The following is a 24100-nucleotide window of genomic DNA, read 5'->3' on the forward strand; positions in this document are numbered from 1 at the left end:
TTGATTCAGTGACTGGGATAATTGGGATAGGCCAAGTGTCAGAGACAGTGCGACTGGCACAGAACAGAGAGTTTAGGGCTGTTGTACATAGGGTTGCTATGAGTCGCAAGCGACTTGACGGCACATAACAACAACAACATACTGCATTGAAACAGACAGGGGAGAGAACTGTTTAAAAGTGATATATGATTAGGTATTATTATTATGACAGGAGTCCAGAATGAGGCTGCATAGTGGAGTGCACTTGTGGGGAGGGACTATACAACAATGAAAGAATTTTTATTTTACAAAGAGAAGAATGAATTGGGGGGAGGGAGAAAAATGCAATGATGAATGGGAAAAAATGTACTGATGATTTAATGAAAAACCAATATGCTTTGTAAATGTTCTAATAATAAGAAAAAGGTATTTTTTTTAAAAAAAAAAAGAATACTCCAGCACCTCAAATGAAATAGGTAAGCAACCCAATTGTAAAATGGGCACAAGATATGAATAGAACACTTCACCAAAGAGGATATTCAGATGGCAAAGACATGAAGAAATGTTTAAAATTTCCTATCATTTTTCTCAGATAGTCTGATGTCTTCTATTTGCTCATCTAAATTTGTGACTTTGACTCACTCCAGATAACTAGATTGTATAAAGAGAAAGTAATATCCGCATGCCCATTCTAAGGGACAAGAATAAGACAAGGACACAGGAAAGATAGAGGAAATGAGAAGGTGCCAGCTCATTTTGTTTCCATAGGCTTACTGTTCTTTCTTTCAAACTTGCTGGTTCTTCTCAAGAATGAGAACTACCAATCATTGTAACATCCTCTTCTGTTGCTAAGCAACAGCGTAGCCCTCACACTCCCTCTCCCACATTAACGTGGGGAGAACCTTGGACAAAGGAGCTCCCTAGAAGAAAGTTGTAGCTCTGTAGAGAGGACACTAAGGTCACAGAGATGTTGCAAATCATCATGGAGTCCGCCGAGCTTAACCAGCTCCAAAGGCCTGAAGTCAGTCCTTGTGTAACCTTCTACTTTAGAGGTGAGAGGAAGGGTCCCAAATGGTGAGAGAAGAGCCCCCAAGAAGCAAGGCTCATTCAGTGGAAAACTACACTAATGCTTTATTATGTAAAAGATGTTCTTTGGGATGCAAAGGCAGGGCAGGACTCAGCAGTTCTTTAAAAACATTTTTCTTATCGTGACTGCTTTGCTTTCCATTTCTTATTTCAAAAAGAATGGCTAGAGGCAGGAAAAGTACTTTTAAAGCTTCCATAAACTAAGGCTGTGTCATAAACTAAAGGTTAAGAGAACGGGGAGTGGAAATATCTTTGTTTTTAGGACTGCTCTATGGATTTTAAAAACAAATCATTTACATGTCTTGTGATACAATTTCTCATATTTGAATGAGCTTTGCAATCAACAGTATTTCCATCAATAAAGAATTTGCTCTTCACATTAATTCTGTAAGGTATGTAAGGCAAATTTTATTTCCATTGTTTATAAATAAGGAAAAATAAGTGTAGGGGAGATGGGAAATGAGAGAGTGAAAAGGTTTGTAAAGGAGATCAAGAACAGGCAAGAAAGAATTGTAATTGGTTTCCTAGGGATATGGTAACCAAGTACCATAAACTGAGTGGCTTCAAACAATGGAATTAGGAATTCGTTCTCTTACATATCCAGAGGCTAAACATTTGAAACCTAGGTGCTGCAGGATCTCTCCAAACTTTTAGGAAAGACGTCATGGCCTCTTTTGGGTTCTGGCTTCTTGTTACGTCCCTCCAGTCTACCTGAATCTTCACCTGGTCACCTCCCCCAGTGTGTCCATGGATGTTTCTTCTCTTCCTTTTAGAAGGATGCCCATTATAGTGGTTTAAAATCCACCCTAATCAGTTGTATCTTACTCTTATTACCTCTGCAAAGACCTTATATCCAAATAAACTGATACTCAGAGATAATAACAATAATACTTAGATCAAGAAGCTCTAAAGTATCACATTCATAAATACTCAGACCAAGAAGTTGTCTTCTAAACAGAGCAAGGGAACACTGAATGGTTTAAAGTTAAGAAAAGTGTGGGTCATGACTGTATCCTTTCTCCATACCACACCTATTCAATTGTATGCTGAGTAAATCATCAGAGTGGCTGGACTTTATGAAGAGTGAGGCATCAGGATCAGAGCAACAACCTGCATTATGCAGATGATACAACCTTGCTTGCTGAAAGCGAAGAGGACTTGAAACACAGGCTGCAGAAGATAGAAGTCTGAAACCTTTATTACGGATTATATCTCAACATCAAAAAGGCAAAACTCTTCACCACTGGGCCAATAGGCAGCATCATGGTAGACAAAGACAAGATTGAAGTTGTCAAATATTTGTTTCATCTTACTTGGATCTACAATCAACATCCTTGGCCAATACCCTTGGCACCAACAATCAAGAAATCCAAAGATGCATTGCACTGGATAAATTTTCTGTCAGAGACCTCTCTCTAAGATGTTAAAAAGCAATAATGTCAGTTTAAGAACTAAGATGTGCCTGATTCAAGCCATCATCTTTTCAATTATTGACTGTGCATCTGAAAATTGGACAATGACTAAGGATGACAGAAGAATTGATGCCTTTGAGTTGTGGTGGAGGAGAATATTTAATATCCCATGGACTGTCAAAAGAACAATCTGTCTTGGCAAAATGAAGCCAGAGTGCTTCTTGGATACAAGAATGGTGAAACTTTATCTTCACATATTTTGGGCATGCTGTTAGGAGGCTGGTCCTTGGAAATGGCAATATGCCTCAAAAAGTGTAGGGTCAGCAAAAGAAAGGAAGACCCTCAATGAGATAGATTGACACAGTGATTGTAACAATGGACTCAAGTACTTAAACTATGAGGGTGGTGCAACAGGGTCTAGATCCATTGTTCATAGGGGAGCTATGGGTCCAAATGGACTTGTCGGAATCGAACAATAACAGAGGTACAGTTAGTGGTGAGCGGGAGTTAGAAGTCTTGGAGGACTCAATTCAACCCAAATAGAAAAAGAAACAGAAAAATATAAAAAGCTAAGTAGTCAAATTATGTAAGGAAGTGAATACAGACAAATGAGATTCTCCAGGAAGAGTAGGGAGTGACAGAATTGGAACCAAGAGAAAAGAGAGCACAAGCCAACCTGGAAGAGATTTGAACAAAAATTAAATGTCTTTTTTTCTGACCCAGGAAACTGTGCTTGCTGAACCTGACAACACTTAGTGACTAAACATTTTGGACTCTAGGCTCCCAGGCATCCTAGTTGGCAGGTTTAGAGAGGTTTAATGGATGTGTAGAGTCTCTGGGTCCTGAAAATAGTCATAACACCCAGCTGCTAACTAAAAGGTTGGCAGTTCAAGTCTACTCAAAGGTTCCTCAGAAGAAGAACTGATATTCTCAAGAGTTAGGGAACTGGAGACCCAATGACTGATACATGTGAGGTCATGAAGAGTCAAACTCCACAGCACGAGCTTTTCCAGGAGGTGGTCTGTGCATTTGCCCTAGTTGGCCAATTTTATAGCTAGTTGGGAGAATCTCACTCTGATCTTGAGCCCTCTGTCCCATTGCATTGGGCTCACCATTTTCATCCTTCTGGAAATGTCTCTTAGGAACATTCCTAAAATGAGAACCATGAGTTTACCCACAGGTTTATCCACAAACTTTTAGGATTGCTTACACATCATTGATAGTTTTATTCCTGTAGTCCTACTGAATGTCCTATGGGCTGCCAAGAGAACAAACAGGTCCGTCTTGGCAGAAGTGCAAACAGCACGCTCCTTAGAGGCAGGATGGTTAAACTTTGCTCATGCTGTCAGGAGGGGCCAGTCCTTGGAAAAAAGACATCATGCTGGGAAAGGTAGAGGGTCAGCAAAGGAGAGGACACACACAGATCAACATGGTGACCACCATGACGGGCTTGAGCATGAAGGAGATGGCGATGATGGCACAGGACAGGGCAAGGCTTCATTCAATCTGTTGTTCAGAGGGTCTGCTTCCCCGCCTCTATCCCATAGTGTTGTTGTTAAGTGTCATCAAGTCACCTACGACTATAGCGACCCTATGCACAATAGCTCTGAACTTTGTCCTATCATGGGCCAATCTCACTCACTGTCTCAGACATACCTTCCCCTATTACCCCATGTCAATCCACCTCATCCAAGGTCTTCCTCTCCTGTGCTGTCCATCCACCCTTCTACACATGATATCCTTCTCCCAAGACTGGTCCCTCCTGGCAACATGCCCAAATTATGTGAGATAGAGCTTCAAACTCCTAGCCTCCAGAGAGCAGGTTGGTTTCACCCTCTCCAGAACAGACCTATTAGGAGTTTTTTGTTTTTGTGTGGATTTCCCCCCCCCCGATCCATGGTATGTGCAAGACTTCTCCAGGACTACAACTCAAAGGCATCAGTTCTTCTTCTGTCATCCTTAATCATCGTCCAGCTCTCTGATAAATAGCAAGTAATTGTGAAGACATGGCCTGGATTAGATGCACCTTAGTCTCTAGACTGACATCTTTGCACTTCAGCACTTTGGATCACTCCCTAACAGCAGACTCACTTAGTCCAACTAGTCTTTTGATTTCCTGGCTGCTATATCATTGATATCACATGTAAGCAAGATTCTGCTGAAGATCATCCAAAACAGACTAGCATAGCACATCAATAGAGAACTGCCTGAAGTGCAGGCTGGATTTAGAAGATGTCGTGCCACCAGGTATATTATAGCTAATGTCAGATAGATCTTGGCTGAAAGCAGTCTATCTGAGTTTCATTGACTATGCAAAGGCATTTGACTGTGTGGATCACAACAAAATTTGGCTGACTTTCAGAACACTTGATTGTGCTTGTGCAAAACTTATACTTGGACCAGAAGGCAGTCGTCAGAACAGAGCAAGGAAACAGAGCATGGTTCAAAATTGGGAAGGGTGTACATCAAGGATGTGTCCTATCTACATATCTTTTCAATCCATATGCAGAACAGATTATCCAGAAGGCTGGGCTGTATGAGAAGTATGGCATCAGGATTGGAGGTAGACTTATCACCAATCTGCTTTATGTAGATAACACAATCCTGTTTGCTGAAACTGAGGAGGATCTGAAGCACTTGCTGCAGAAGGTCAAGAATTGCAACTTTCAATATGGATTGAAGCGCAATGTCAAGAAAACAAAGATTGTCACCACTGGGTCAATTGGCAGCATCATGATAGATGGTGAAGAGATTGTTGATAGCTTCAGTTTACTTGGCTCTACAATCAACACTCTTGGTACCAGTAGCCAGGAAATTAAAAGATGAATTGCATTGGGAAAGTCTGCTGTCAGAGACCTCTCCACGGTACTGAGAAGCAAGGATGTCAGTCTGCAGACTAAGGTGTGCCTGATACAAGCCATGATCTTTGTCATTACTTGCTATGTGTCAGAGAGCTGGACAATGACTAGGGGTAATAGAAGGTATGTTGATGCCTTTGAGCTTTGGTGCTGGAGAAGAGTATTGAATATACCACAGACTGCTTGGAGAACAAACATCATGGAGAGGGTGAAGCCAGGCGGCTCCTTGGTGGCAAGGATTCTGAAGCTTCATCTCACATACTTTGGACATGATGCAAGGCGGGATCAGTCCTTGGGGAAGGATGTCATGCTTGGGAGGGTGGAAGGACAGCACAGGAGAGGAAGACCCTGGATGAGATGAATTGATCCAGTCACTGGGGTAATGGAGATAGTCGTGTCGAAGACAGTGAGATTGGCAAGGGATAGAGCAGGGTTTAGGGCTGTTGTACATAGGGTCTGTATGAGTTGCAAGCATCTTGACAGCACATAACAACAGTTTCAAGACTGATGTGGAAACAAGCAAACAGAAATTGTTGGCAATCTCAATCTCTTTCCATGTTTATGGTGCTGCCAATGGGCCCAGTGGTGAGAATCTTTTTTTTCTTGAGATTGTGCTTCAATTCATATTGAAGACTACAGTCCTTGACTTTCTGCAGAAGATACTTCTGGTCTTCCTCAGTTTCAGTGAGCAAGGTTGTGTCATCTACATACCGTAAGTTGTTGATAAGTCTTCCTCCAATTCTGACCCCACACTCCTCCTAATAAATAATAAAGATCAGCCTCCTGAACGATCTGTTCCACATATAAATTGAAAAGGTATGGAGACAGGATGCAACCCTGATGCACTTCTTTTCTGATTTTGAACCATGTGGTATTTCCTTGCTGTGTTCTAATGACTGCCTCCTGGTCGAAGTAGTATAGGTTTCACATGAGCACAATTAGGTGTTCTGGAATTCCCATTCTTCTTAAGATCAGCCACAATTTGTTGTGACCCACACAATTAAATGTTTTTGCATAGTCAATGAAACACAGATAGCCATTCCTCTAGTGCTCTCTGCTTTCCGCCAAGATTCATCTGACATTGCAATGACGTCCTTAGTGCCATGACGTCTTCTAAACACAGGCCTGTACTTCTGGTAGTTCTCTGTCGATGTTCCAGTCTTTTGGATAATCTTCAGCAAGATTTTGCTTGCATGTGATATTAGTGATACTGTTTTATAATTTTCACACTCTGTTGGATAATTCTTTTTTGGAATGGGAATAAATATGGATTTCTTCCAGTCACCTGGTCAGGTGGTGTCTGTCCTCCAGATTTCTTGGCACAACTTGGTGAGCACGTCTAAGGGCAACATCTGTTCGCCAATATACGTCATTTGGTATTTCATCAGCTCCTGGAGACTTGTTTTTTGCCAGTCCCTTAAGAGCAGCCTGGACTTCCTTCTTCATCACCATTGCCTCTTGGTCATATAAAATTCTTCTGTGCCAGCCAGTTCTTTTTGGTACAATGACTCCGTGTACTCTTAAATCTTCTTTAAATGTCTCCTGGTTCATTAAGCATTCTGTCCATTGTTGTTGTTGTTATGTACTGTCAAGTCACCTGTGACTCATAGCAACCCTATGTACAACAGCCTAAACCCTAGCTTTCTATAGGTGGAAGTCTAGTTTTCTCAGCACCACTTATTGAACAGGTTGTCATAGAAATTGTCTTTTTTTACTATGAATGTGTCCCCTTTTTCCTCACCTTTTCATTTCCATTTCCAGCATAGTAGATCATGTGATTGTGTGATCCAAAATGTCCCAAACCAATCCATCTCTATTCGCCAATGCCTAGTATGTCAATGTTTATGCATTCCATTTTTTCCTTAACAAGGTCTGATTTTCCTACACTCATACTTCTCCTATTCCATGTTGCAATGACTAATGCCTGCCTGCAGCTGTTCTTCCTCCTTTGTGATTTGCAGTTTGAGCACTCAGCCTCTGATGCTGTCTCTGCTAGTCTGATCTGAGTGTGGCTATTGTACATAAAGTTTTCCAAGGCCTATTATTCTGGAAGTGGACAGGTAATCCTTCTTCCTAGTCTGTCTCAATTTGGATGCACAGCTTTAGAGATATATTTGACAGAGTAGCATTCTACCCTAAAAAACAGATAAAAGATCTTTCCCACAAGTAGGAATACACTAATCTACATGTTCTTTCCCTGGGAAGAATCTCAAAGAAATTGACAATTTTGAGCTTTCGTCTTTTTCTGGTGGTTTGGCTTTGGTTTTGTGGATTGTTAAAGATATTTCTTGGGAGAGAGATTTAAGTAGATGCAGCAGAGAGCTTTGGACTGATTATAGCAGTTTCCGAATGCCTTAGTCAGGGCACTTAGGCTTGAATCTCAGTGACTTAACACAACAAGAGTTTGCCTCTTGCTCATTCAAGTCCTGCTTGGGTGTTGCTCATCAGGCAGCTCCCTGAGTGGCTCCTCTCAACAGTGATGTATGAGCCATCTGTTTGCCCCTGTGACTCCACTCTGCCAGCAGATTACGAGGGGTTGGGGGATCTGGAAAGAAGTGAGGAGGAGCTCATGGGAGATTTTAGAAGCCAGGCCTGGCAGTGGCGGCAGATAGCACTCCCATGTTTCGCTGGCCCCACCTGGCTGCGAGACAGCTGGAAATGAGGTACCTGTGAAGTAAATGAAATCGATGGTTTGCAGAATGCCGAGTTTATTTGAAGATGCCACCTTATATATAACATCATGCTGTGAAAGCTGGAAGGCCAAGGAAGGAAAGGCCCCTCAACTAGGTGTATTGGCTTAGTGACTTGAACAGTGGGCTTATCAGAGATGGTGAGGATGGTGCAGGACAGGGCACGTTTATTCACAGGTCCCTCTGAGTTGTAGTTGACTTGACAATACTTAATAACAAAAATATTGCATTGGTATCACTCTTAGGAAAAGTCAGAAAGCTTGAAAACCCCAGAGAAAGATCAGTGCCAGATCATACCTGTCAAAGGGCAGCAAAAGTTGTCTTAGAGTGTTTGCCTGAACTTGGACTTTGAAATATTGCCCGCCACAAATGCCACCCACTCGTGTCCTTGCAGATATCAAGAAGCGAACTCAAGTGGCGAAAGGGAAAAGCCCCATATGGAATGAGGTATGACACACCCAGGACAAGGCCAAAGAATAAGAACAACTCAGCAGCTAAGGGGTCACAGGTGGTGTGCAGAGCAGCCAAGGGGACAGAGGGGGTATGCAGAGCAGCCGAGGGAACAGAGGGGGTGCGCAGGTGGCTGCTTCGGTGAACGGGAAGCCTCTAGCTTTTCCCAGGGCCAGGATATGTTGCCCTGAGGGTCACTTTGAGCTGCCAAGACTGCCAAGGCCTGAGCGCTGGGACACGTCTGTTTCGTCATTGTTGTCCTGGACGTTCCCCCCGCCCCCCATCTCTAGGGATAGGTTGTCCATAAACTAGTCCAATCTGACCATCCTGATGTTCCCAGAAATTCAAAAGCAGAATTCCCTCTCATTTTACTACCACCCAATAGTCCCCCAATTCTGTAATCTCTAAAACATCCACAATACTGTTGTTCAAGCAGCAAGAGTCCAGGTAAGATGTCTCAGATCTCAATGAAGGGTGATAACAAACGCCATCAGTGTTTAGAGAAGCACAGTGCCAGCTGTTTCTTGCCTCTTCCTTTGTGTTCCTGGAAGGATGGGATGTGAAGGGTGCACGAAGAATGCTGACATTTCTGTACAATCCACAGACCCTGGTCTGGCATCTCTGGGCTTGTCCCCTGGAAGAAGACTCCTTCTTGCACATTATTCTTCGGGACGTGAGCTCAACTAAACATGAACGGTGAGGCACAGAGAGGCAAGAGAAGCCTGACTTCCCTGATCAAAGCTACAATAGATGATACGTGTTCTGGCAGTAACACTCAGTCAGATGTAAGGAACAGAACCCACTCAAAAAACAAACAAGCAAAAGTCAGATGGGAGGTTGAGGGAGGGTAGATGGGCCAGAACTAGGAACTAGAAAACCCAGCAACTCTTCTGTCTGAAGTTAAACGTCTGAATCTTTCTCTCTGACCTTCTCCTTCATTCTTTTCTCTACGTGACCCTGACTATGGAATCATTGCTTCTCCCTGCTAGTACACAACTAGCACTGACATCTCAATTGAGACTGAAACTATGGTTAAAATTCCCTAAACAAAGAATGACTTAGGACCAATGACAATGGTCTGGCTATTGCTGGCTGGTTCTCACTTAGAAGTGTGAGAGTAGACTTTCTGGGAAGGAGTATGTGTGTGGCTGGAATGATGACTGAGCCATCCACTGCCCTAGAGCCCAGAAGTCTATTCCCAGAGAGTCCTGAGCACTCTGATGGATGCTTCCCTTCATCAGGCCCTTCCATCAACCTCTCTGTCAACAATCAACAACAGCTTCTGAGAGGAAAACCCTCTCCAGATAAAACCATGTCAGGGACTAAAGAGGACACTCCTCCCTCCCAGCTTGTGATCTCTTGTCTGCTCCACCTCTCCCCAGGTTCATTGGTATGGCCACAGTACTGCTCAAGCCCTTGGTGGATCAACCAAATGAAGTCTTACATGTGAAGGAATTACCCCTTCATGGTCATTTCATGAAGATCATAAATGTGAGTTAAGACAGAGAGGGCTGGGAGAGTGGGAGAAGCCAATGAAGCCAGAGGGAACCAGACAGAGTCTCCGCACTACTGTAGTGCTGCTGGCCGCCAAGAGAGCCATCAGCTCCAGACTCTCCTATCCTCCACCCACCCACCCTTCCCACTCACTTACATAAATGCACTGGCCGTCCACAAGGTGTCAGCAACTGCACCAGGTGCTTCAGTCTGTTGGAGTAGCCCTCCAACACACACATATACAAAGGTCAATAAAGCTAGACCAGGATGGGCGAACAGGGAGAAAGTCATGCTGTGCAAAAGGTAATGGAAGGCTTTAAGAGGAAGATATGTTTGAAATGAGCCTAAAGGAGTGGCATGAGTCTCCAGTGGAGGACATGAAGCAGTTGCACAAAGGACAGATAGAGAATGATGACACCTGATATGCTGGAGACTGGGAGAGATATTTGGGAGCCGTTGGGGTGACGATGTGGAGGTTTGGTGGATAGTGAGAGAATTTGGCAATGTTGTCAGTTTCCACAAATAGATATTGTCCTATTTGAGGAAAGTTGTTAGCATCAGTGGCTTCTGGACTACCTTGAAACACATCTCCCTTTCCTCTCCACCTACTTTCATTCTCTCCTTCCACCACCACCTGGTAGCTCCACTATTCTCCAGATTCCTCTCATCCCAGCCCCTGCCATTGTAAACCATTGCTCTCACTGCTCAAGTTTATAAACTCCCTCCTTCCTGCACAGGCCCGTATGGTAAGTTCTCCTACCATTACCAGCATCACTCCAGCCTGGAGGACTGGACTTGAATCTAAGCTGGGTGTAGTTCAAGTACTGAGATTTGGCAAAGGAGCTCAGGGCCTGGTTTACTAGTCTTTTGTCTTTGCTTTGCAGTGCACTATCACCTTACAGGTGTCCCTTGTGACCCAGGATATGAAGACAGGTATGTCTTTCTCTGAGTCTTACCCCACCCTTTCTTTTTTAAAATTTTTTTTTATTAATTTTAATGAAAGCTTACAGAGACTTTGGATTTCCATTTATTTATTGTTGCTGCTCCATCCTTTCTCTGCTCCTTTGGGACCATCAAAGATACATCCTATGGGGGCTACAGAAAAATATTACCACATTTAAGTCCTGGAAAAGACCATCTTTCTAAACTCTTGACTGAGGCCAACCACCACAATGCATCTACCCATCATCTCTGGACATAAAACTCCATCCTCCACCAGAGACTACAGCCCCAAGACACCCTTAGAGCCCAGAGTTGAAGCATTTCCAGAGACTTTGGTCACACAGTAGACAGGTCCATAAACAAACACTAATACCCAAGAGGAATAAGTTCCTTTGAACAATCACTTACATAAGATCAAAAGCCCAAAAGCAAAGATGAGAAACTAGAACGATATAGAACATTCAGAAGAAAGGAAAACTCACTCATGGCCGTCGAGTCAAAACTGATTCATAGCTGGGCTTCCACTGGATTTTAGAGGCTATAAAGCACTTGGGAGGAGCTTGCCCATCTGTTAAAGAGAGCAAGGGTCACGTGGGGAGTGGCATGTCTGACCTTCACCAACTTCATATGAGGAACCTGCCCCTGCCCAGAGTATCAATAACATAAAATCAATTCCTGTGAGGTCAGAAATGTCCCCCACACTCCCAAGCCTCTTTGTACTCATCTCAACACCAATCTTACTACTTGACTGGGTCCAAAATCCTATGTGATGGCTCACAGATTACATAGAATCATATTGGGGGAGTTAAAAGGTTATAATTCAGATTAATAACAAAATATAGTCAAGACAGCTTCCAAAATGTGCACAGGCACCTCAGCCTCAAGCCTCATGGCTCTAAGTGTTCCCAAGTTCTCACCCCGAAATCCTATCTCCCATTCAATTCTCTAGTTCAGCCATCACTGCTGCTGCCATCCCAAGCGGTCCTACAATTTTCGCTGGTTTAAGGGAGGTCTCTGTTCTCTGGTGTAGAAATTCCTTCTAGTGGAAAAAAAAATTCCTATCCTCTGCAGATAGAGCTGTTCAATTTATTGGTGAGACTAGCCAATCTCTTGTAGATGGTTGAGACCAGCCAAACGCCTTGTGGAATGGCAGACAGCTCATCCCTTTGTGAATAGGCCAACATGCCTCACTTGCACAGTCCCGAGCCCCACATAATCAGTCATCTATACTAGAAAAGCCATATTGAGAGACAAACTGCACACAATCTTTATTCCTGGAGTTACTGGTAGATTCAAACTACAGAGAGGCAGAGCCTTTGGGTGAGCAACATACCTCCCTAAGAACTTCAGCACCAGAGCTCTCCAGATGGTAGGAAACCAAGTTGGAAAAGGAGAAAGGGTGGACATACAGCGGGAAATGGAATACTTGTGTATAAATTATTGAATTGGAGGCTAGTTTTCTCTGTAAACTTTTACCTAAAACTCAATCTTTAACAACAAAAAAGAATTGTTAGAGCTTTCAACAAATGTTATTATCATTTTTAAATGAAATAAAACACTTAGCAAGCAAAAATATTCCATCTCCAGTGAATTTCAGGAGTCAGGGATGGCCATTTCAAAAGCCATTCTGTGTGGAGAATGGGACCTATGGATTCAGGCTTCCTGCGGGCTGAAGGGAGTGCACTGCAGTGTTCTTGGGAAGGTCACATGTGGCTTTTGATCATGGCTTCTTGGCTCCTTGCTAGTCAGGAGTGGGTCATTGAGGATAGAAGATGGAATGGGGAAAGAGTCTGAAAACCTCCCTCACCCTGACTCGAGTCCACCTGGACTGGTTCTCTAGATGAAGACCTCCACGGTGTAACAGCAAGAGAAGTGGTATGGCAAAAGGAGATGGTTCCCAGCTACCTCACTCTCCCAGCTCTGTACTCAAAGCCTCAGGACTTTCAGGTAAGGCCCCTCCATGTTCAAAGTGCACGTGGCCTTCTGGATGCCCTTGTCTACTCTCCCCTTCACAAGGTTGTTGTCTCAGAACCTCATGCCGCTGTAAAAAAAGATCTGAGTGATGGTCTTAGACAGCATTTCTTTTCTCACCATTCAGGAGGCCAGAAGTCTAAACCTAGGGTATATCTCTTGAGGAAGCTGCTTCTTTGTCTATTTCAGCTTCTAGCTACTGTTGGCTTCCTAGGCATTTTTGTGCTTATACATGTATTTTCTATATATGTCTGTCTTCATAGGATGTATTCCCCTGTCCAGTATTTCCATGTCTATTCTGTTGTAGTTGTTGTTATGTGCCATTGAGTCGCCTGTGACTCATAGTGACACTATGGACAACAGCCCTAAACCCTGCTAATCATTGTCTCAGACACACCTACCTTCATTACCCCAGTCACTGAGTCAATCCATCTCATTGAGCGTCTTCCTCCCCTGTGCTGTCCCTCCACCCTCCCAAACATGATATTCATCTCCAAGGACTGATTCTTCCTTGCAACATGTTCAGAGTATGTCAGATGAAGCTTCAAAATCCTTGCCTCCAAGAAGCAGCCTGGTTTCATCTCTCTCCAGGACAAACCTGTTTGTTCTCCTAGCAGTCCATGGTATATTCAATACTCTTCTCCAGCACCACAGCTCAAAGCCATAATTCTCTTTCTATCCTCCCTAGTCATTGTCCAGCTCTCTGATGCATAGCAAGTAATTGAAAAGACCATGGCCTGTATCAGGTACACCTTAGTCTCCAGAACGACATTATTGCTCTTCAGTACTTTGGAGAGGTCTCTGACAGCAGACTTTCTCAATGCAATTTGTCTTTTAATTTCCTGGATGCTGGTACAAAGAGTGTTGATTGTGGAGCCAAGCAAATGAAAACTGTCAATAATCTCAGTCTCTTCACTATCAATCATGATGCAGCCAATCGGCCCAGTGGTGACAATCTTTGTTTTCTTGATATTGAGCTTCAATCCATATTGAAGGCTGTAGTCCCTGACCTTCTGCAACAAGCACTTCAGGTCCTTCTCAGTTTCAGCAAGCAGGGTTTTGTCATTTGCATAATGCAGATTGTTGATGAGTTGTCCTCCACTCCTGATGTCACATTTCTCCTCACAGAGCCCAGCCTCCTGGATAATCTGTTCTGCATATAGACTGAAAAGGTATGGAGCTAGAACACACCTCAGGCATACACCCTTCCCAGTATTGAATCATGCAGTGTTTTCTTGCTCTGTTCTAACAACTGCCTCCTAGTCCAAGCATAGGTTTCACATAAGCACGATCAAGTGTTCTGGGATTCCCATTATTCTCAGAGTCAGCCGCAGTTTGTTGTGGTCCCCATAGTCACTTTGCATAGTCAATGAAATACAGATAGTACCTACTTTCAGCCAAGATCCTTCTAACATTAGCTACAATATCCCCAGTACCATGGCCTCTTCTAAACCCAGCCTGCACATTTATAAAAACAGTATGATGGCATGGTAGTGCTAGTGTCTGACCACTACTAATTTAAAAGGGGAAGAATCCCCATCCATGGTGACAGGAATGAAAAGACAATTCCAGTGAGACCCAACATGCCACTCACACTCCACACTTTCTTGTATCAGTTCCAGCACCAACTGTTCTTCCCCTGGCTCTCATTCTACTTCAGGATTTCCTAAGTCATCACAATGACCAGATAGAACTTACAGACAATAGTTATAATTATAGCATTTATTAGAAAAATAACAAGCTGAAGTTCAGATTGGAAATACTCAGGATACAGTTCTTCCATTTGAACAGCCTCTTCTCACCTCAAAAGTAGGTGAAAAATGGCTATAAGCAGCCTGGGGACAGTTGAATCTGGCATCTACTAATTCCACAAAGGGGAACTGTCCCTATTATACAAAACTAATTCCTGTAAGGTAAGAAGACATGGTCTCCCACACCTGCACCTACTTCTACTAATTCCACCACCAATCTCACTACTCTTCTGAGTGTGAAATATGTTGCAATGACCGTACAGACTTCACAGAACTATACTCACGGTTAAGGAGTTTATGAGGGAAGTTAACAGTCTGTAACTCAGTTTGGGAACAAGGAAACAATCCCAAAACCTAGACAGATTTTCAAGCATGATTGCAGACCCTTTGACCTTCAGCCTGATATCTTGAGTCAGTGTTACAAAGTTCTCTTAGTCTTGCCATTTGTGGGGTTTTCCTTTAGTCCTCTGGCAAGTTTGAGTAAAGGCCTCTGGCTTTGGCTCCGAGGGGCAGCAGTCCCACATCAGCTCTGTCTCATGCTGGTTTCTGTTTCTCTGCTGAAGTTGCTGTTGTTCTTATGTGGATCCCAGTCTGGCTGGTAGAGGACTCTCTGCTTCTTAAGAACACATGCTGTATTCCCTGCTCTCTCTTTCTTGCTGGTTGATATTCCAATTTTTGCCACTGAAACCATTTCATTTACACTTAGTGGTATGGTGAGAACTAGCCAATTCCCTTGTGGATTCTGTTTGTATTATCTGCCCAACCATATGACAAAGTCAAAGTCAATAGCTAGGAAAGCCATTTTGAACAGTAAACTCTTGACACCACAGCAGGACTCCCTTTAACCCTCAGGGCCTTGGGCTCTGCCCTGCTTGAACAAGTGTTACAAAGCTCTCTTAGGTCTGTCTAACCTGCCATCCTCCTCCCTACTCTACCTGTAAACCTGGGCTTGAAGACACTCTACTGTAGCTCCCTGGATTGGTAGGCCTATCTCCACACTGAAGGCCATGCAGAAGACCTGGATTCTACCCAGCAGGAGTTCTTAAGGTTTGGGCAAGGTGTTGTTGTTGTTAGGTGTCATTGAGTTGGCTCTGACTCATAGTCACGCCATGTACAACAGAACAAATACTGCCTAACCCTATGCCATCCTCTCAAATCTCTACTGTGCCTAAGCCAATTGCTGCAGCCACTGTGCCATTTTATTTCATTGAGAGTCTGTCTCATTTTTACTCTGCTTTACCACCTATGATGTCCCTCTCCAGGCCTATCCTGTTGTTGTTAGGTGCTGTCAAGTCCATTTCAACTCGTATGAACAACAGGTGTGAACCTTGCCTTACCCTGTGCCATTCTCAAGATCTCTGTCATGCTCAAGCCCAATGTAGCGGTCACTGTGTCATCTTGTTTGAGGGCCTTCCTCTCTTTCATTGATGCTCTCTACCTTTCCCAACATAATGTCTCTTTCCAAGGACTATATGCTTGGATTATGGTGGGAATTTAAGCTCATTCTGATAAGATCTCCAAAGTATGTGAGAAGTCTTGCTTGCAAAGAGCATTATGAGTACACTTCTTCCAAGACAGATCTGTTTGGTCTTTTGGAATCCATAGTATAGTCAATGTTCTTCACCAATAACACAGGTCGAAAACATCAACCCTCCCTTATTTTCTATCTTCCACAGCAGCTGAGGTAACTGAAAGTACCATGGCTGAAGTAAGGTCTAGCTTGGTCCACACTGTGACATGACTCCTGTTTATCATGTTAAAACAATCCTTTTCAAGATATTTGCCTGACACAATGTTTGATTTTCTGACTGCTGCTTCTACAGGCACTGATTATGAATCAGTAAAATGAAATCATTGACAGCGTCAATCTTTTCTCCATTTGTCATGCTATTATTGGTCATTGGAATGGCTGTAAGGATTTTTGTTTTCTTGATGTTGCAGTGTAATCCATACTGAATGCTATAGTCTTTAAACTTTTTCAAATTATAGTCTCTAAGTACTTAAAATAATATTGTCCTTTAATTCTGAATTCTGCTGAGTCATCTTTCTTTGGAATGGTTACAAATATAGATCTCTTTCAGTAACTGATTAGATAATTGAATTCTACTTTCAAATTTCTTGGATCCAAAGCTGCATCCATTTGTTAAAATATCTCAGTTGGTATTCCATTAATACTCAGAGTCTTGTTTTTTTCCAGTGCTTTCAATATAGTTTGTCCCTCTTTCTTGAGTATTATTAGTTTTGATCATATTTGCCTCCTGAAATGGTTGTGCATTTGGCCAATTCTTTTGTCTTCTTTCATCTTTGAGAAAACAAAGCAAAACATGATAATGATATAATAAAGACTTGGAGTTAGAAAATCTACAGGGGAGAGCATGCTCATCACTTTTCAAGCTGAAAGAGCTAGGGAATAAATCCAAGCCTTACTTTGCAATAATGAAGGATTCAAGGGACAAACTACTAGATGATGGAGAAACATCAACAGAAAATGGAAGGCATACAGAGTCACTGGACCAGAAACACAAAGATGAGCACATACCAAGCTCAATTCATTGTACAGGAGATGCTGAGATGAGTTTGAGAGTTTAAGTGAGAATGTTTCCACTGTGAATTCTTGAACCACTTGTCTGTGCTTAATCTCTAACCTGTGTAACCTGACATTCTACATTCTGCCACTTGACCTTGGAAGATGGAAACCACCCTTGATGATGTCACTTCCTTACTTCATCACCAGCATTCAGTCAATGCCCAAATTCCCACTCAAATACCACATAACTCCACCAACCTACCATGTCCCTATACCAAGCTTCTACCATGGGTGCCTGGCATACATGAACTCTCAGATTCTTTGAACTCTCAGATTCCAGTCTCTTCCATCCACTCTTCAGCCAAAATTATCTTTCAAAAATGTCATTCTCATCATGCTCTGCACCTACTCCATGTCTTTAAGACAAAACTCAAACATCTTATAGGGTAGGTTCTGGCCCTCCTCTCCCTGCTGCAGCCCACCCCTCCCTGGACACCTTGCCATTACCATGCACAAGTGCTGTCTAGCTAAGCACATGCCATTGTGTCATTTGGAGTACCATCCTTCTCCCTGTTAGTCTCATCCCTTTTCACTGGGCTGGTTTAGTCCAGGATATGAACTCAGTGTTCTCAAATCACTGCCATCCCTATGTATTAATAGGAAGGCTACTTGCCTGGCTTGATCCAAACTTGTCTATCTTAGTTTCCTAGTGCTACTGTAACAGAAATACTACAAGTATGTGGCTTTAAAGAATAGCAGTTTATTTTCTCACGGTTGTAAAAACTAGAAGTCTGAATTCAGCATGTGTCTGTAAAAGGAGGTGACTTTCTTGGACTTCCTGGACTTGTGTTCTTTCACCTCTTTTGTTACTATGTGGAGCCTGTTCTCTGCCATGAGTGCTTCTGTGTCTAATCTTTTCTTTTTATAACTCATAAGTAATTAGGTTAAGGCTACACCCTACATGATACAACCTCATAAGCATAACAAAGAAAAGACTAGACCTAAACTCTATCACATCCACAGGTATAAGGACCAGGATTCCACCTCATACTTTTAAATGACACATTTCAACCCATAAAATCATCTATGATCAGAGACAAGTAGCTTCCATGACTGTGCCCTCCTAGCTGCCATCCCATCTCTGGTTCCTTCACTCTGCAGATACTTAACTAGACACATCTTTCGTGTATTCCTTATTGTTGTTCTCATCTTCCAATTTTATGCTGAAATGTCATAGTCCATTTACAGAGTTTTAGTAAAGCACATCAAAGCAGAAGATGTAATCACGAATCACTGATCAACTCAGAGATTATAGAATCAGCTGCACACAACATTAAAAATTTTTGGTTCCTTGAAATCCTAGGTAAATATAAAAAGTAAACAATCAAGAAACATTACGCCCAAAAAAAAGAAAAGAAACATTACGCCCATTTCATTCTAGCTCATAGTGACACTGTGTATGCGAAGCAGTGCTGTGTGCTTCAGGGCTTTCAGTGGTTGATGTTTCAGACGCAGTTCCTCAGGACTTTCTTCCAAGGCACTTTTGAGTAAACTTCAGCAGACAGCCATTTGTTTAGTAAACACGTGAAACATTTGTGCCACCCAGGAGCTCTTTACTGGACTTTTCCATTCTATACAAACTCATGGCAGTTGAGAAGAGAAGCGCCAAATCAACCCAGGAGGGCAAAATGATAGCTCTCAGAAGCTCTTGTTAGGAGCCACTGAGTAGGGCTTCTACTGACCTGTTGTTGTTAGGGGCCGTTGAGTAGGGCTCTTACTGACCTGTTGTCATTAGGTGCCATTAAGTAGGGCTCCTAGTGACCTGTTGTCATTAGGTGCCATTGAGTACAGCTCATAGTGACCCTATGAACAAAAGATCTGAACCTTGTCTTGTCCTGCACCATCCTCATTTCTGACATACTTGAGTCCACTGTTGAGGTCATGTTGTCAATCCACATTATTGAGAGTCTTCCTCTCTTTCGCTATCCACCTTTCCAAGCATGATGTCCTTTTTGAAGGAATATTCTCTCTTCGCAACATGCCCAAAGTACTCAAGACAAAGCTTCATCATCCTTGCCTTCAAGTAGCACTCTGGCTGTACTTTGTATGTAAGTGTAAGATGTAGCTGTTCAATTTTTTGCAGTACATGGGATATTCAGTTCTCTTCTTCAATACCACAACTCATAAACATCAATTCTTCTTCTGTCCTTCTAATTCATTGTCCAGCTCCCAGCTTAATAGCAAGTGATTGAAAAGACCGTGGCTTAAACCAGGCACACCTAAGTCTTTAAACTGATAGCACTGTTCCTCAGTACTTTAGAGAGGTTCTTGACAAACTTTGGAGATGTCTTTGAAGGCAAACTCTGCCAGTGCAACTTGTCTTTTGATTTCTTGATTGCTGATACCAAGGATGTTGATTGTGGATCCAAGAGTGTTGACTGTGGATTCAGTATGAAATCATTGACAATTTCAATCTTTTCTCTCTCTTGCCTTTCAGCCCAGTGGTGAATATTTTTACCCTCTTGATATAGAGATGTAATCTTTATTGGAGACTATAGAAGAAGCATAAATAACCAAGGTGTCCTCAGGGCATAAGGTGTCCTGATGGCATGTGGGTAACCTGTCAAGCTACTAACTAAAAGGTCAGCAATATAAATACACCAACTGGTCCGTGGAATAAAGACAGCCATAGAGATTTACAGGCTCAGAAACTTGATGAAGAGTCACTAGGAGTCTGAATTAACTTAATCGTTGTAGGTTTGGGTTCCTGCCCCTCCTTCTGCCCCATGTACCTTCAGCCAGGCAAAGAGCCATGTTCTGCTGACACCCAAGAAAAAAAGTATGCTTTCTTTTAATTTGCTTTATATAGACTATTTCTAACCAGAACCATTTTATTCTTGAGAGAAGAAACCTTGAGCATTGACAAGGGGAGATCAGGCTCCCAATAATGGACCCCTGTGTTCTTCTCTGTAGGTTCGAATAAGGGTTATTGAAGCCCGACAGCTCATGGGTAATAATATCAGGCCACTGGTGAAGGTGACCATTGGTGACCAGGAGAACCACACAAGGATAAAGAGAGGAAACAACCCTTTCTTCAATGAGGTGGGTACCACACTCTTTGAATTGAATGGAGCATGCACCATGTCCATCATGTGCACCAGTCAAGGGCTGGGTTTTTCCTGTAGGCAGTGGACACATTTGCTAACATTTACTGAACACATATTGTGAGCCAAGAACTATAGTTGGCACTAGGACTATAAGCTATCTTATACAGACGATACAAACTTGCTTATAGAAAGTCAAGAATACTTAAAGCACTTACTGAAAAAGATCAATATGGGATGCACCTCAATGTCAAGAAAACAAAAATCCTCACAATAGACCAGTAGGCAACTTCATGATAGATGAAGAAAAGATTAATTTTTTCAATGATTCCATTTCACTTTGATCCACAATCAGTAAATACCCACTGAAACTGCAGTCAAGAAATAATCATTGCATTGAGGAAATCTGCTGCCTTTAAAGTACTAAAGTGCAAGGGTGTCAGCTTAAAGAAAAAAATGCCTAACTCAAGGCATGATGTTTTCAATGGATTTATATACATTTAAAAATTGGACAATGAAAGCAGTTCAAGGAGTTCAGCCATGTTAGGCAATGACCAATTGTAGCTCTGTAAACTAATAAGATCCTTCCTCTTAAAAAAAAGGAAAAAAGAAAAGTTGGCCAATTGATAAGAAAGACAGAAGAAGAATCTATGTCTTGGAAGTGTGGTGTTGGAGAATAGCGCTTAATATCCCATGGACTTTGAAAAGAAAAGATAAATCTGTTTTGTGAAAAATGCAACCAAGCTGCTACATGGCCCAGTGCTGCCACATGGCCCGATGCTGCTGGTGCACTAGGCCAGCACAGCCCAACCTGGAGACTAGACCAGTTTGTCACATGGAGACCCAGTTGGCCCACCACTGCTCTGCTGCCCTGTGCCAGCAGCACCAATACCACAGGTGAAGCCATTTCCTTTCTGAACAGCACCTTGGTACTCCTGGCCCCTCTCAGTGCCAATATTTGAGCTGTGGACACTGTGGACACATCTTAGCTGCTGCAGCTGCCCATTGAGAAGGCTCTAATTCACAAGTCATCTCTGTCCCCAACTGAAACAAATCTTCCCTTGAATCAACGATCAGAGAGAAATTCAGGCAGGATGAGCTACCCTTTCCTACTCTGGAACAGTAAGTTACTAAGCCAAGGTTATCAGACCAAGGTCCTTGGCATAAGAAACTCTACCACATCAATAGCATGGAAGAAGCATACTACATTACATCCTACACAAAGTCAAATTATGATGTCACCCCCCAAAAGTGATGAAAACAAATAATCAGTGTATTTCCTGAAGCCAGAAAGTCTGATGTAACTTTCTAACATAGAATTCAAAAGAACAATGATTGAATATTTTCAATGGGTGAAAGACAAACTCGAAGGACAGGACTCTGCAAGCAAAAACTAAGGAGGATTAAATAAAACATTGTCTTGACAATGCAGATAAAACAAAGAAGGCATTCAAGGTTCTGGAAAAACAAGAAACCATAATCCAGAATATGAGAACCAATGTTTCAGATGCTGTCAACATGTTAGAGGGATATATGAGCAGAGTTGAAGGGCTGGAACACAGAATCAGTAAAATAGGAGATAGATTTCTCAGTATTGATCTACTCTAACAAAAAGCAGAATCAAAGAGGAAGGAAAGAGAAGAAAACATGTGGGACATCATGAAGAGTAATAACATGAGCATAATTGGAATTCCAGAACAGGAAGAAGCAATTAAAGGTACTGAGAAAGTTGTGGAACTATTACTAGAAGAAAACTTTCCAGACATAATGAAGAAAGAGAATATATATACAAGAAGCTAAGTGAACTCCATATAGAATAGAGCTCAAGTACAACAATGAAGGAATGGAATCCAAAGTCTCTGTAAACTTTCATTAAAATTAATTTTAAAAAAGAATAGAGCCCAAAAGAAAAACACCAAGGCATATCATAGTCAAATTTGCCAAAACCAAAGATAAGGAGAGAATTCTGAAAGCAGCTAAGGAGAAACAAAGAGTAACCTATAAAGGAGAGAAAATAAGATTAAGTGCCAATTTCTCAGCAGAAACCATGTGAGCAAGAAGACAGTGGAATGATATATCAAACACTCAAAGAATAGATCTCTCAACCAAAAATACTGTACCCAGAAAAACTGTCCATCAAATATAAAAGTGAGATCAAGATATTCTCAGAAAAGCAGAACCTAAGGGAGTTTGTGAAAACAAGACCAGCATTGCAGGAAATATTGAAAGAAATCCTTCTTACAGAGATGCCACAGAAAGCAGGATGAACCAAAGTAGTCAGCATTAACACTAAAAAAATTCAACAAAACAATAGCAATAAAACCTTACCTCTCAATAATTACACTAAATGTGAATGATTTAAATGTGTCAGTGAAGATAAAAAAAGCAGACTGGATAAAACCCATCAATAGGCTGTCTACAAGAGACACACCTGAAAAGTGAAGATAAAGGAAGACTAAAAACAAAACAATGGAAAGAATATATCAAACAAATTGCAACCAGATAAAAGCAGGAGTAGCAATATTAATCTTTTACATTTCAGTGTAAAAACCATCACAAAGGACAAGGAACATAATTAGATAATGCTTAAAGGGTCTATACATCAAGAGAACAGAACAATAATAAATATCTATGCACCAAATTATAGAGCTGCAAAATATTCAAAGCCAAGATTAACAGAACTGAAAAGAGAAATAGACACAACCACAATAATAGGAGACAGGCCATGGTCTTTGCGATCACTTGTTATGCATCAGAGAGTTGGACAATGGCTAAGGAGGGTAGAAGGAGAATTGATGCCTTTGAGCTGTGGTGCTGGAGAAGAGTATTGAGGGTACCATGGACTGCTAGGAAAACAAACAGATTCATCCTGGAAAAGGTTAAACCAGGTGGTTCCTTGGAGGCAGGGATTCTGAGGCTCTGTCTAACATACTTTGGACATGTTGTAAGGAAGGACCGGTCCTTGGAGAAGGACATCATGCTTGGGAGGGTGGAGGGACATCGCAGGAGTGGAAGGCCCTCTATGAGGTGGATTGATTCAGTGATTGGGGTAATCGGGATGGGTGTATCAGAGACGGTGCGATTGGCACAGGACAGAGCAGAGTTTAGGGCTGTTTTACATAGGGTTGCTATGAGTCGCAAGCGACTCGAAGGCACATAACAACAACAACAACATGCAAAACCAAGAGCCAATGTCATTCTCAATGAAGGGAGATTAAAAGCATTCCCTTTAAGAACAGGAACTAGGAAAGGATGGCTATTATCACCTCTCCTATTCATTATTGTGTTGAAAATCTTAGTGATAACAATAAGAGAAGGAAATGAGAGGTATCCAAATTGGCAAGGAGGAGGTAAAAGTCTCTATATGCAGATGATATTATAGTATACTTAGAAAACCCTCAAGACCCAGTAAGAAAACTACTGGACACAGTTAACCAATTCAGCAAAGGCGTATGACATAAGATCAACATACAAAAATGAATTTGATTTCTTTACAGTGACAAAGAAAATACAGAAATGGAGTTAAGAAAAAACAATATCCCTCACAATAGCTAACCACAAGATTAAATACTTGGGAGTAAATAAATCTAACTAGAACACCAAAGATCTATTCAAAGAAAATTATAAAACATTACTACATGAAACAAAAAGAGACCTGGAGAAATGGAAGAATATACCATGCTCATGGATAGGAAGACTCAATATTGTGGAAATTACAATTCTACCAAAGACAATCTACAAGTACAATGCAATTCAATATAAAAACCAATTTCATTCTTTAATGAGTTGGAAAAGACAATTTCCAATTCTATCTGGAGTGGAAAGAGCTCCCAAAA

The 24100-nt window shown here is 42.0% G+C and overlaps 1 protein-coding gene across 1 annotated transcript in view; it reads left to right on the top strand.

Moving 5' to 3' along the window:
• Positions 1 to 946: 946 nt before the first annotated feature.
• Positions 947 to 24100, top strand: part of FER1L5 (fer-1-like 5 (C. elegans)) — an 87490-nt gene continuing 64336 nt past the window's right edge. The window contains 8 exon segments of the mRNA XM_006900714.1: positions 947 to 1031; positions 8420 to 8472; positions 9080 to 9171; positions 9858 to 9966; positions 10854 to 10902; positions 12587 to 12589; positions 12752 to 12858; positions 20134 to 20262. Coding sequence (XP_006900776.1) covers positions 947 to 1031; positions 8420 to 8472; positions 9080 to 9171; positions 9858 to 9966; positions 10854 to 10902; positions 12587 to 12589; positions 12752 to 12858; positions 20134 to 20262 — 627 coding nt within the window.

This window comes from Elephantulus edwardii, unplaced genomic scaffold (assembly GCF_000299155.1).
Source record: "Elephantulus edwardii isolate Elephantulus edwardi_28Jun2011 unplaced genomic scaffold, EleEdw1.0 scaffold00291, whole genome shotgun sequence".
Lineage (NCBI taxonomy): Eukaryota > Metazoa > Chordata > Mammalia > Macroscelidea > Macroscelididae > Elephantulus > Elephantulus edwardii.